Consider the following 14,992-nt stretch of genomic DNA (forward strand, 5'->3'; position numbering starts at 1 on the left):
AAAAAATTAATAATAATTAGTCATTGTATTTGATTGACTAGACTGATTTATGGCTCAGTCTGTTAAAATGGCCAACCTAGTAGCACATATATGCATGACTAGAGAGACCATATATGTTGGTCAATTCACTGTTTGTAAAGGCAGTCACAGCACACACTGAGCTGACTGTCACAGCAGGGATCAGCCGTGGGTGTTGACATGGACATAGTCCTTGCCATCAGAAAACTCACAATATGAAAGAAAAGGTTTTTTTTCTGTTCCAGTGTAATCTATTCTAGCTACCAATTCACAGGTCAGAGCATCAGGCTATGTGTGTTATCTCTCTCATAATGCATTGCTACTCAAGACCAAAATGCTAGTTATGTCTAAATTCATATTAAAGTGTGTGACACAATGCCCTTAGGTTTAAAGGGTTGTATATAGTAACCTAGACTTGGAGGGGGAAGTCCTAGCATGAAACATAATATCCCAGTAGCTGTTAGAATTCAGGGATTGGTTTTGGTGTGGACATTGAATTGCTTTGTATGTCAGAGGCCAAATCATATTTGTTCAGCACAACATCATAAAATGATAGGATTCATTTACTCTCCTTATGTGCACGTCTCTGAAACATTCTCAAGATAAATTCAAGTGACTTTAATATATTTATGCTTCTTTTGCATTGTCATTAATTCTTTTTTAATGGGTAGCTCTATTACTGCCACAGAGAAAAAATAAGTAATATTTGTGGATTTTTTTAGGTAGGTATAGAAAGAGTTTATGGTTTCATTGTGTCAAATATGTTATTGGGAATAATTTAGACATCTCAGAAATAATAGTTTTTTTCTAATTATTTTAATAGTTTTAATGAATTTGCAACAAAGACAATGAAAATTTGTAAACAGATTATTACAAAGAGAGTCTCAGACCATAAAAGAAACAAGCAAGGCCACCTAGCATAGGTTATAGTTGAATTATAGTTGTTTTATTAATATATTTTAGTGTATTAATATTCATTGTTACTCTTTCAAACTTGTGACTTTGAACATAGAAAATTTTCTTGGAGATTTAAATAGGTTCCTGACTAGATAACAGAATTGCAGAGATGTGAGGGACAGATGCTTTCATCTGAAACAGACTTTTACACAAATTCAGACACTAATTTGGAAGTGATAAAAATTAATTTGCACACTTTAATTGGAGGCAGTCTACTGCATGAAAGAAAGGAGAGCAGAGCAGGCAATTTGTGCTACAAGCTGATTGCGTTTTTTGTCAGGCAGGTATCTTGGACTTGGCCGCTTGTCCTCCTGAGCCCCTCTTTGCAATATGTTACAGCCCATCTCTGACTGGTGTTCTTTGAAAGGATCAATGCTATTCCTGCGGAATCCCTAGAGCCCCAAATTTCATTGATCTTGGGACTTGACATTTCTCATTACATGCCATAGCTTCCAACAAGATAGTCACAAGAGGGGCAAGTCAACATTGTTGTCTCTTCAACAGACACTTCAAATACATTGGGACCTCAGCTCAGAATCCAATCTGCTTTGAAAGGTGTGGTTTTCATGTTTATAGCAGATAATAAGGTACTTTATAGAGAGCTTGTTGATGCAGACATATGAAATTGTAAAAATCAGAGCAATAGGAAACTTTGAAAGAGAATTTACTGTTCATCTTTTCAAATCAAGTCTACAGATATTCATTGAGTAATATGTATAAGACCGTGTTATTGGGCTTCTATTTTACTTTTTAAAAACAAATCTTTTAGCTCATGTATAAGCATTATGCAAACTATGAAACAAGAAGCCCATTGAAAAGGAGACTCCAGCTGTGCCCACATCCCTTCCCTGGGCTCCCATTGTGTGAGCTTCAGCTCTGGACACTGACCCTCCTGCCAGCCCGAACCTGTCACCAAACATCTGCCAAATCACATCCCTACTCTTTGTTTGCGTTCAGCCTCCTTTTAAAATGACTGTCCTGGTGCCCAGCTCCACAACCACCACTAAGCGATGGTATTATAAGAGATGAAAGCCTGGACAAAGAATAGCCCAGAGATTTATATATATATATATATATATTTGTCTTGCTTCTCAGAGCAAGAAATCTTATCTAGGGTTACTTACTGTTAAACCACCTTTTCGCTAAGTATCAGAGGGAGCATAGTTACATGTGTAACAGTTCTTACCCCATAGAACTTTCTGAGGGCCAAAAGATGATGTCTGTAATGTACCATCCCTAGCACAGGGCCATTCAGGGATAGACCTCTCAGCCATCCATCCCCTCAGCCTAACATTAGGAGTCTTTGTAGGGTTCATGACTAAGGAGGGGGCTGCTTGCCACTCGGTCTCTGCCTTTCCTTTCCCTTTATGGAACTGAGGCTGCAAGGGTCATAAACAATATTTAAAACATGGAAGAATGACTGATACATTCTCGTGATCAGAGAGCTTCAGATCACAGACCAGGGTGGGGGGGGGGGTCTCTGGGCATTGTGCAGAACTCTACTTCCTTGGGAAAGGTAAGTAGATTATACTATTGATTGTTTTGAGAAGGTGATGGTAGGAGAGTAATGTACTGTGCCTAGATCCAGGTTCAGTACTGCAAGGGAAGAGATTTGCCTTGTGACGGCAGTGCTCAGGGGACAGTGTGGTCAGTGTCATCTCTGAAGAAGAAACAGAAAAACTCAAGAGTGAATGAATCAATAGGTTTATATATATATAATAGAAGATATTTATATATATTCAATTTTTCATTGAGTACTCTATTAGTATGTAATAAAATGAAACCACATCATGGGACATTTTTCCACCCTTGGAGTATTTTTATGTGGGTTACCTAGTGACCTGTGGAAAATGTGGTCCCAGGCACGTTTGGTACCTGGGCCAGACCTCCGCTCCAGGCCTGGAGGTGGCTGAGGACACAGTATCTTGATCGGGGACTCCTCACTGACACAGTTCTTCTGAGCTATCCCAGCAAATGTCTTAATATAATTTTTTAAAATAAATCTAGAACTCACCATAGTGATGAAACTTCTGCACCCTTTGATTAAATCTCTTATTTTGGAATTTCAAGTCAAAAATCCATCATATTTTATGTAGGCATAAGCATGAATGAAAATACCTCCTGCAGTGATTCTGCAATGACTTCACAAAGGTCACAGATAAAATCTGACTGTCATATATCAGCAAGAGGTTCATCTTCTGACTCCAACAGAACTGCACTGGGGGTCGTAGATCTTAGAAACTGCTGTTTTTGTTTAGCTCTCATTCAGAAGAACCAAAGCTTCCCCTGCATATTAGTAGTCCCACAAGTGAGGTTTAAAATAATAAGAACCATGGGTAATCTTTACTTTTATCATTTCTCTAAAAGCCGTGGACTAATCTCACTGAAAAAGCTCTCCTTGTCAGTTCTGTGTGAATGGCAGCATCTAATATCTTTGTACTTTTTTCATCATCAGTTTTGAAAATATTGAAATTACTTTTGTTAAAAATGAGATGGAATCTGTTTATTATAAGGCTTTTGTATTTGGAGTTTCCAAATGCTTGTCTATAAGGAATCTGAAAATCTTCATCCTTCATAGTAATTCCGTCACACAGAGAGCTCTTCTGTTGAAGAAATGACTGGGGAACAAGGGCGGTGTGCTGTGGTCCTTAGAGGGGAGGTCTCACCGGCACCGCCCTCTGCACTGGGCCCTTTAACCCTCAGCTACATTCATCAACTGTGATGTGACAGTGACAGAATATTCTCAGGATTTTGAATGATTGTTGGGGTGTGTGACATCTGTCCCTGGCAACAAAATGAAATATAGGAAATATCCTTCCCCCCTGCTACAGGTTTTCCAACTCAAAACCCCCTGAATAACATTTATTTACTTTTCTGTAGTTTAAAGAAGGAAACAATGTTTTCAGGGGCCCTAAACAATATCCCCTAGTAGTTAAGTTCCACAATTTATTAAAATGATATGGGGAAACTGTAATGAAAAATAAAACATTTTAAACATTCTAAATCAAAGGCAAGCCTTTGGAAAACTTATTTCCTAATAGAAAATATATTACCTACATAAGAAATATTTTTAAGATTTTTATACTTTGTTTTCAATTCCCTGCAATAGAACTAGATTGCTTTTTACTTTTTCTGTAACCTATAAGGGAAAGGTATAGAAAACTCTTTACTTTATATAAAATGTATTAAACATCTAATTTCAGGGTTTTTAATTCACCAGTCTCTCCACAATGAAGTAATCACTTAGAAAAATTAGAGATGATATTCTTATCGTAAAATCTTATCAATACTTACTCTCATTTTACCAGGGAACTCAGAGCATCTTTGAAGCATAACTTTATAAATTATATAAATATGTTTCAGACAAATCCAAGACTGCTGACAAATATAAATGAATACTCTGCCAATATTCAAATGCATTATAGCAATATGCATAAATTTAGAATAAGATGAGTAATGTGGGCTGCCAGCCCCCCTTCCACACTCCATCTAAGTAAGAGATGCCTCAAAAGCGAAATGGAAGTTGATGGATCTGAGGAAATTCACATAAAACTGTGAGCAATTCCTGGGGATACAGAAGATGGGTAGGTCTGAAGGAGGAGATATTGGCAGACCAGAGGGAAGGAGTGTTGGGCGCCTTGGTGGGTAAGGCGTTTCAGTTATATGCTTTCCTCCCAGAATTTTCCCTGACCTATTGTTGTCTGCCCCCCTGCCACTGTGGGGCAGAGAACTGGAGCACCAGTCCAGCTGCGCAGTGCTGTGAGGTCACATCAGTGCCCAGGGAGGGGCCATCCAGGAGGCAGACACAGTTGCCAGCCCTTGAATATTCACTCCCCCACCGCCTCCACTGGGGACCAAGGGATTGAAATCCTGGAGGCAGCTCTGCAGGAGAGCGGTGTCCAGACCAAAGCACAGGGCGTTCTCTGAGAGACAAGGTGGGAGAGGGGTCACCCCCATCGAGAACATGAGCTCACAGAGAAAAGCAGGCCAACACTGGAGGAACTCAAGCACTGTGAAAGAAAGATCACAAACTCAACAACCAGGTGAAGTCGCATGAACAGAAGAGAAACATAGAGAACTTTTTTAAAAAGGCATAGTATTCTCTCAGATATAAGAAAGGGGGCATTAAAGTTACTGGTAATGTTCTATATTTCTTAAGCTAGGGGGTGAGTACAAGGGCATTCATTTTATTCTCTTAATCTTATACATATGTGATAAATATTTAATATGTAGTTAATTTTTAAAAATTATTTAATTCTAAAAACAAAGGGAAATCAAGTAGCTGTGTGGAGCTGCCAGCTTGAATTTGTGAACGTGGATAAAAAATAAATTAGTCTAAATAATGTTCCTCAAACTTGACTAATACACTGACCCCTTTTAAAGAGAACAAAATTGTCATTAACACCAAAAACAAAAATCCCTGACTGAGGAATGTGTTCTCAGACCCCCCGAACCTAGTTTGAGAAATGCTGACTTAATTAGCTCATCTGAATTTTAAAGCGTATTTCAATTTTAAATTGCCGCAGCATAGATCTGACAGCAAAGAGAGATTTCATCTTTGTAACTGGTTTAAAAATTTTCCAATATCATCAAAGTTCAAATCTTAAATTTAAAATTTTTCATAGAACTTTTTACCCCTAAGAAAATATCCATGGATCCCAGGGTACCTAGACCCTAGTTTGAGAACGACCAAGAATTCTGAGAGAGTTGCAGATTCAAGACCAAGTTACAACATGCCTTTTCAAGCAGAAAGAGGAATGGTTAGTTATACTGGCAACTTAAAATGAAATAATGATGTTTTTATATATGCACAAGGCATATTTACACATAATACTTGCTCTTTGCTAAGATAATATTGTAGAATCAACTAAACAATACATCCAGGATAAACCAGTGTCATACAATATGAGTCTGCTAGAACTGTTCAAAATTTAAAAGAGAAAGAGAGAAATAGGCGACAGAAGACATTAATAAGTATGATATTGTTAATGGAAAATGGAAATAGTCAAGTATTGCAAGGCATTGATAAATATTTGTTGAATCTGACTGAGTGGCCCAGGCCCAAACTGTATTGTTAATAAGTGTTTCATGTCCTTCTTCCTGATTGCCCTGCCTTCAACAGAATTTCATGTCAGCGAGTATTTCAGGTCTTCCTATACTGCCCAGTATGGTCAACACTGGCTTTCTTTTCCCCTTCTACCAAAGGAACCACTCAAAACTCTACGCAGGTTGGCACCATACCCCATTCACCTTCCAAAATTACTCTCTAAGTTTCTATTGTTTTCTTTTCCTCCATACTTCTACACTCCAAGACTGTAGAGACCCCTCATTTCCATCCCAACTGGTTTCTCCAAACAGCTTTCTCGGTACTACAGTGTCGGTCATGATGCCGTCTCCACTCTGCTGGTCCTTCTCGTGCTGTCTTACCTTCATGCAGTTTATTCACCAAATATTCTGATTTTCTCTTCATTCATATGTGCATATTTTGATTCCTGCTATACTCCATGCACATACATTTGTTCTTCACACTTGTTGTTGTTGAGTGCCTTAAGTGAAGAGCCTGTGGAAGGCCATGGTTGTTTGATATGTTCTAAACAGTTCCAGGTTATGCCTTATACTTTTTTGTACTCCCAACTCCTAGCCCCCTCAGAAGAATGCCTGTCGCTTACAAGGCATCCATTCAATACCAAGGGACAAGCACTTAGAACTTCGAAGTGAGAATGCTCACAGCATGTAATTCAGCTGGACTTTTTTTTTTTTTTTTGCTGAGGAAGATTTGCCCTGAGGTAACATCTGTTGCCAATCTTCCTCTTTTTGTATGTGAGCTGCCGCCATAGCGTGGCCCCTGACAGACAAGTGGTGTAGGTCCATGCCTGGGAACCGAACCCGGGCCACTGAAGCGGAGCACGCCAAACTTAAACACTACGCCACCGGGGCTGGCCCTTAGCTGGACTTTTTTAGCTAGGTTTGCACCAATAAAGTCAAGTGGGAAATTAAGCTGATCATCTTTTCTTTCCTTCACTCCTTCCCCCCCCCCCAAATCAAAGCATCTCAGCCTGTTCTGTTGGAGATTTTTAAGGAACATTTTTAAAGTGTTTTAAAATTAGGTAGCACTGGGTTCAGTTCCAACACTTGCTAGCTATATGAACTTGTGCAAGTTGAAAAACCTTGCAAAGCCTTGAGTTTCTAGGCTATAAAATAGGGATAATAATAGTACCAACCTCATATGAATGTTGTCATAATTAAATAACACATGCAAATGCCTTGGCAGGCTTAGTGTCTGTTTCATACAATAATCATCAGGAAAAAAAGAATAGCTATCACCACTGTCATAATGTTCTAAGCACTTAACATTTGTTAACTTATCCAGTCATCTAAACGACCTGTGTAATGGGTATGTAATTATCCCTGTTTTGCAGATGAGGAAACAGCAGAGAGGTTAAGTAACTGGCTCATGGTCACATAGCTAGTAAATGTCCCCGACAAACATTAATGACTGTTGTTTTAAATGTCTGATTTAATGGTGTAGCTCTTCATTTATGCCCTTGGTCTCTAGTGACTCCCTGCTGCTGTTTCCTTGCAGGTGACTATCCTGCACCAAGAGCTGTCCTCACAGGCCACGATCATGAAGTCGTCTGTGTTTCTGTCTGTGCAGAACTTGGACTTGTTATCAGTGGTGCTAAAGGTCAGAAGACATTTCTTTTATTTTTAGGTCTTTAAAAACTGTACCGTTTTCTCAAGTTAACCATGATTTATAATTTGTTTCCTTTAGGAGACTCTCCATAGACAAATGTAATCCCTAAGTTCTTTGCAGCTGTTTAGTTTTATTATTAATATTTATTAGTACTAATGTAAAAGATATATAAAATTTTATGTAGTATTTTGTGGTCACCAGCCTTCTAGCCAGAACACTGGTAGATTAAATTGCAGTACATCTATATGATGCAGCCAGTAAAAATAACATTTAAAAGACAAGGGGAAAATATCTATGATGCATGGGGGACTGGGGGGCTGTCCTGGGGGGATCGGGTTGGTCATCAGACATAGCCTTGGATCCCCCTCCCTCCACAAGTCCTTTTCTTCACAAGGCTGGGGGCTTTGTAGAGGTAGGACAGAAACATGATTAGTTGGTTCTTTTGACTTTTTTGTGGAAGAAGAGTTGTTTCAGGAAGAGTCAGGAAACGGGTTCTCGTTCTGGCTCAGACACGCATTCTCCATGGGAAGGCTCTGGGCCTGGAAGGAGCCTAAGGCTTAGGAGAAACTGAAAGAAAACCAAAGGGGCTGAGTGTAGTGAGGACCAATAGAGTTAAGGAGAGAGAAGGCTGAGGAGGTGGGAGGGGCCGGTGGCATTTATTTTAAGTATAGTGGGAAACCATTGAAGTTTTTTAAGCAAGGTGATGAAATGATCAGATTTGTTTTCTGGGAACTTATTTTGGCTGCTTTATGGGTAATGGACATAATGTCTGAAGGCAGGAACAGTGTTTTTTTCATTTTTGTATCTGAGAGTAAGTAACCCAGAGATGGACACACAGGATATTTTTAATAAATTTCTTTTTAATTAAAAAAATAGTAATAATATGTGTAATGTTATTCTATCCTGTAAAGTAAGAAAAAAAATAGGAAAATAAAAGACACATAGTAGGCATAAGGAAAAAATGTTAATTTTCTATAGGTGATGGGTGATATTGGAGGTGATTGCTATTTCTTTTCTCTACTTTTCTATATTTTCTATAAAGCACATCTGTTACTTTAGTAATCGGGAAAAAATTTACGTACAGCTTTATAATGTCGTTTGTTTTGTAAAATATCTATCTACTTCAGTCAATTGATAGAAAAATAGAAATGTAATTCATCCACAGTTTTGGTGGCGGTTTTTTGGGGGTCGAGGGGGCAGGTAATACCAAACTATATTAATCAATCATTTTTATGAACTCGACTAGTGAATTTTTTTATCTTATCAACACAATTTCTACCAGGGGGAAAAAGCAATTGGAGCAAAATAAGTCCTTCTCCCTACTGCTTTTATACTCTTGCCTCACTATTCGTTTATTTAAAAGACAAAAAGTGATGCTATAGTCTGAATTGGTTGATTAATTTTCTCAATTTTGCCTTTTACATTTTATGTATACACTATAGGAAGGTAACACTTATTTGATAGTAATGTATTCATGTGGTACTACATTAGAATTTTGATGATACTAAAGAAAATTACCAATTGTTTTGATAGTTCTTAACTTTCAAGAAAAATTTCTAAAACTATATTAAGATAAAACTTCTGAGACATACAGTCTTTTATTCTCACATACTCTATGAACTATATCCTTTTTTTATGAATATTATCTCATGAAGGAAAAGACCGAGTATTTACCTAAGTTTGGCAGATACATGTGTGTTATTTAACAGTTCTCTGTATTTGTTCTCATTAAATGTTAACATCAGTTCTTGGCTCTTGCCAGCATACTTCTTTTCTTTTCTACCTTCTTTCAACAAATCTGAGAATATAGCCAGGTACGGTTTGCAGATTTGTGAGAGCCAATATGTGACTTGTCATCAGCAATGACTCTGGCCATTGATTCCCCCACTCTGCAGAGGGCCCTTGCCTTGTCCACACGATCACTGGAGATTTGCTGAGAGCCCTCGAAGGACCAGAAAACTGCTTGTTCCCACGCTTGATTTCTGTCTCCAGTGAAGGCCACTGTATCATATACTATGAACGAGGGCGATTCAGCAATTTCAGCATTAATGGGAAACTTTTGGCCCAAATGGAGATCAATGATTCAACACGGGTAAATCTGCATGTTCCATGCTCAATAGAGACTGAAGCCAAGAGATTAAAGACTGGCTATTTATTTCACGTTAAGTGATTCATAATACATTTGCTCTGGTATCCAGATAAATGTGTGCTTGTTTTAAAAGCATATAAATTCATGTAGATTGATGCTTTGAGCAAACCCAAAGTTCATTTAATCCCAAGTAATTAAGTCAGTGAATTAGACTTCGGCGATGATAGCTGTTGTTTGATTAGAGGTCAGACCATTAAGGAGATTTTTCTTAAGCTGCTTTTACAAACAGCTGTTCCGGCGCTGTACCCCCTGACATTAAAAGTGAGTTTATTGTCAAAAATCTTATCTTTGGAACCCTAGATCAAAATTACAAGTACCAAATTGCCCTTCACTCACAAATGAATTGTAATTGCTGGCTTATCATTATTAAAAGCTGTTTTGAAATATGCTCTGCCATTTGCTCTAAAAGTCTTGACATTGTTAATATTCAGGACTTAACAAAACATCATGTTACTTAATTCTGAAGTTCTTCCTGGATTAGATTGATAATATTCTCTTTGAGAATATTATCTGTTATTTTGTAACTTAAATTGCTTTTAGTAAGATCCTTTGTTTATGTAAGAAATTCGATGAATTCTACATTGGAAATTTATGGGCCGAACTTTAGAAAACTTGGTCAAATGGCTAAAAGTAGAAAATAATTACAAGGGAACCATACTGAGTGCTTTTCAGTAGTTACCATGGACCATGTGGGAAACACTGAGAGAAATGTTTGCTTTTCTGCCTTTTCTGAAGGCCATTCTCCTGAGTAGTGATGGCCAGAACCTGGTGACTGGAGGGGACAATGGTGTGGTAGAGGTCTGGCAGGCCTGTGACTTCAAGCAGCTGTACATTTACCCTGGATGTGACGCTGGCATTAGAGCAATGGACTTATCCCATGACCAGAGGTGAGCCACAAGGAGAAATGTAATCATTTGAGAACTATCACTGAAAGTTCTTTACATTCTACCAAGGGTGAAATGTGCTATGAATAAGATTCCAGCAGCCAGATGGAAGAAAGACTAGCGCAGAAAAGGGTAAATTGAGAAGAGTAAGTACTGTAAGAAAGGATTCTAGTAAGAAGGAAACAGAGGAAGAGAAGAAAACAAAAAGAAAGAAAGGGGTCTGAAGAACAGGCACATCCAGACACTGCCCAAAGCATAGAATTCTCCCCACCTAGAATTATTCTCTGTTGTCAGACCCTCACCTAGTCTCACACAGGCCTCCCTGGCTTACATTATGTGCAGGAGACACATTTTTCAGCAGAAGTGAATTTCAGCTTGAGGCACACTTCTAGCTAACTAATTTGCAGCAAAATGCATAGTGGAGACTGCAGCTGGCCTCTGTTTTAAAAGATACGAGACACTCATTACTTGAAACAATCCCCACCCCCCATTTTCTTATTCAAATATTTCTCTTTTACGTTATTTTGTTGTATTTTATTTATTTCCCTATGGCACTACAGTCTTTTCTTGCAAAAAATTGATAGGAATGTTAATTAAGTAATATGATTTTCCAGTGTTCCCCAGTTTACAACAAACAGGATTTAGTTATTTCCTAAAATTCACCTTTGGGTTTATTATAAAGTGAAAAGGATATTTGGAATATAAAGTCTAAAATTTCTAAATTTTAAAAATAAATTAAAACTCTATAATCTTAATATGGTACATAATTTCTCAGTTTTTGTTATATATTTAACAAAAAGTTTATTAACTAACTTTTTTCAATTATATGTATATTCTTTATAAGAATATTGGTTTTACAATATTATAAATATTAAGGCTTATATGATAATTTAACAAAGCATAAAAATAAAAAAATTAAAAATGTATATATAATAAAATGGTACTAATGTCATCAAAAAAAAAACAATGGAATTTAAACTAGTTTGGCGAGAGGATACTTGATATGTAGCCTAACCTGTTTTTAGAGAAAATTTAAGCAGATTATTATTAGAGTGTTCCAAAATGCTGTAGTCCATATTCATGAATAAATGAGAATGGTTTACTGTGTAATTATTTGTATATACATGGGTTTTTCTACAGTATTTGAAATAATGTGTTCTTAAGTAGTTTAAATATTCACCCTGATGTTCGGATTCATTCATGTATTCATGTTGCAGACATTTGCTGCCTCCATCATAGATAGAGCTCTATGCAAAGTACTAAGGATACATAACATTACAGACTCCAAAGAGCTCAAATAGTCATAATAATTGTATATGAGGGAAGCAGGAACAGAGTAACAGAGGAAAGAAGTGATTAACTCTTCTGGAGGGGTAGGAAGGGCAGGAAAGGCCTTGTTAGATCTTTATCCATTCACTAGGCGTGGGGAGAGAGGGTGGATGGGAGAGCATATGCCAAGTCCCATTGGTGTTAGGGATCTCCCAAGAGGAGCAGGGAAAGATACTGATCAAGTTTCTATTTCTATTTTAATCTCATTCTTAATTTCAATTATTTTGTTGTTTTATAATGTCCCTGGTATGTTAGAACAGTAGCATATGCACATAAGTTATAAATTGATAGGTAAACATATATAGAGGATGCATACTCAAAAAGTGTTTATCTGATGAGTTGTCTGATCAAAAGTTAAGCAACACCTGGTCTGGTGTCCAGCTGTGTGTGGGGTTGATTCGGCTTACCTCAGGAGGACCAAGAATGCATTTTCATCCTGTTTCCATGAACACAAAACTAAGACTTGGTGAACTTGGAGATCATGATAGTGACTAGTATAAAGCAGCACCCACAGCAATGATGTGCCACTCTTAACTGCAGTCTCTGCTTTTCCAGGACTCTGATCACTGGCATGGCTTCTGGTAGCATTGTAGCCTTTAATATAGATTTTAATCGGTGGCATTATGAGCATCAGAACAGATACTGAAGACAAATGAAGAACCAAATGCCAAGTTGAAGCTGAGAGCACAAGTGCTGCATGGAAAGGCAATATCTCTGGTGGAAAACACCTCGTCTCCATCGACCTCCGTTTGTACATTCCATCACACCCAGCAATAGCTGTACATTGTAGTCAGCAGCCATTTTACTTTATGTGTTTTTTCACGACCGAACACCAGCTGCTACCAAGCAAGCTTATATCATGTAAATTATATGAATTAGGAGATGTTTTGGTAATTATTTCATATATTGTTGTTTATCGAGAAAAGGTAGTAGGACGCGTCACAAGAGACTTTTGACAATTCTGAGGAACCTTGTGTCCAGTTGTTACCAAGTTTAAGCTTTGAACCTAACCTGCATCCCATTTCCAGCCTCTTTTCAAGCTGAGAAAAAAAAACACGTTTGATACTTTGTACATCAGATGCATCTTATTTAAAGGGATACTTTTGTAAAAGTAAAACCTTGTATAAAGAACAAAATGTTTCTTAATTTTATTGTGGAGTTACAACTTGCATGTTCTTTAATCCTGATGTCTTGATGGAACAGGTGCATTCACACTATGAAACAGAAAGATCTGTCCAAGGACACAGCTTGTATGAAAGGGTTGAATTTGGGCTCAATGAGTAATTTTTGACATTTTCACCAAAATATGGTTTGCACTTTTGAATCTAAATTCTTCTTCCCTACTAAGTAAAATTTGCTCATAAAGCATTTGGATACTAAGCCATTATTTGCCATTTTTGGTACTTTATACAAAGAAGAAAATTCAGCCCTACCCTTCATAATTTGAAGACACAGCAGAAAGGGGGCTTAGGGATGAGGTCCTGGTTTTCACTGTATAAATAGGAGTCATGATCGTTATTTCCATAGTAATGACTTCCCAACTCCTGGACATCTCTTCCAGAGTCATCCTGCTGGCTTAGTGTGTGTACATTAGGGGAGGAGAATCTGATGCTAACTTTTTTTGTTTTTTGTTTTTTCCTTTGGTTCTTCAATAGCTTAGTTTCTTTAATAAGTTGGACTTTATTATAACAATAACTGAAGTTATTCTTTTAGGTTCTTGTGAAATTCTCACCTAAAGCCACATTCTTAGCCTAAGGCACTTCATCTTTTATGATATAAAATAATGGCTATCAAATGATTTTCCATACATTGTACTGATCAAGTTATACACCCAGGGGTATATACACTTTATTCATGTTTCTTCTTTGTATATTTGGTGACTGTATCGTCATAGATGTACATATTGTGTCGGTAGGGCTATGAGGCATGTTACAGGAATGTAATTTTCTCAGAATTTACACTCACTTGCAGTCATTTATTTAAAAAGATAAAACAAGATAATGGGTTCTTTGTATTGGCACTTTGCATCAGAAACATATCATTATTTATTGATGTGATTACTTATTTGTTATCCACCTTGTACTAGTAAGTTTTAGCACTGAATTCCTTCTTCATTGTTGTTTGTATTTATGAGATTCTGAAATTCTGGGGAATCAGCATAATGATTAAGTTATTCATCACCAGGCTGTAAGCAATATCTTGAGTTTGTAGCTTAGAATTGGGAGGATCCTGAACATCTGTAAGGCAAGTTCATTTCATCTTGAGATCATGGTGAAATATTTTGGATATATAAATTCCTTAAGCTATTGTAACCATGTTTTATTGCAAAGATGTAAAATATGCCAGATGTGTGTGAGTTGGAAATCAAAAAAAAAGAACAATAAAATATGCAAAGAATTCACTGTTTCACATTTCATTAGACACTTCACTTATGTGCCTTCGTTATGTTGTCATACAAGTTTCAGAAATCAACATCACCTCGTATAAAGATCTACAGCATCTAAAAACATGAAATGGAGTCCTAATGAGGTCCCGTAATTTGCTGAAACATGAGCCACTCTGCTTGACCATCTGGCAGGGATTTGGGGTAACGGTGACCAGAGGGAACCAGCCCTTGTTGTTTCTTCCGCATCATCCACTTTTTAGGTTATTTTTATTTTATTTAAAAGGAACTAAATGCAGGTGATGGTGAAGGGTATAACTGCTCATTATATGCATGTTATCAAATAATGCTCTTTTCATTTGAACCATGCTTTCTGGAATTTATCATCGACCAGGCATGACAGAGGCAGGGACTGAGAGACCTGGAGGAGCGAAGCAGCTGCCGACCAAGGCAGGGCAGGTGGCTGGAATGGTGCTGAGGAGGCTTCGGTCACTCAAATTGGCGTGGGCGTTGGGGGCGGCAGCCCAGACAGGCCCAGGGAGTGACAGAACTGCAAGTAAGCTTCCATCTGCATTCTC

The 14,992-nt window shown here is 37.6% G+C and overlaps 1 protein-coding gene across 6 annotated transcripts in view; it reads left to right on the forward strand.

Annotated features, from left to right (window-relative positions):
- The window catches only part of NBEA (neurobeachin), a 696,720-nt gene extending 682,311 nt beyond the window's left edge, over positions 1 to 14,409 (forward strand). For all 6 annotated transcript variants that reach the window (XM_058547999.1, XM_058548001.1, XM_058548000.1 and 3 more), the window contains 4 exons: positions 7,559 to 7,660; positions 9,565 to 9,761; positions 10,554 to 10,705; positions 12,587 to 14,409. In XM_058547999.1, coding sequence (XP_058403982.1) covers positions 7,559 to 7,660; positions 9,565 to 9,761; positions 10,554 to 10,705; positions 12,587 to 12,677 — 542 coding nt within the window. In that variant the 3' untranslated portion in view covers positions 12,678 to 14,409. The remainder of the gene's footprint in view (positions 1 to 7,558; positions 7,661 to 9,564; positions 9,762 to 10,553; positions 10,706 to 12,586) is intronic.
- The last annotated feature ends 583 nt before the right edge of the window (positions 14,410 to 14,992 follow it).

This window comes from Diceros bicornis, chromosome 9, assembly GCF_020826845.1.
Source record: "Diceros bicornis minor isolate mBicDic1 chromosome 9, mDicBic1.mat.cur, whole genome shotgun sequence".
NCBI lineage: Eukaryota > Metazoa > Chordata > Mammalia > Perissodactyla > Rhinocerotidae > Diceros > Diceros bicornis.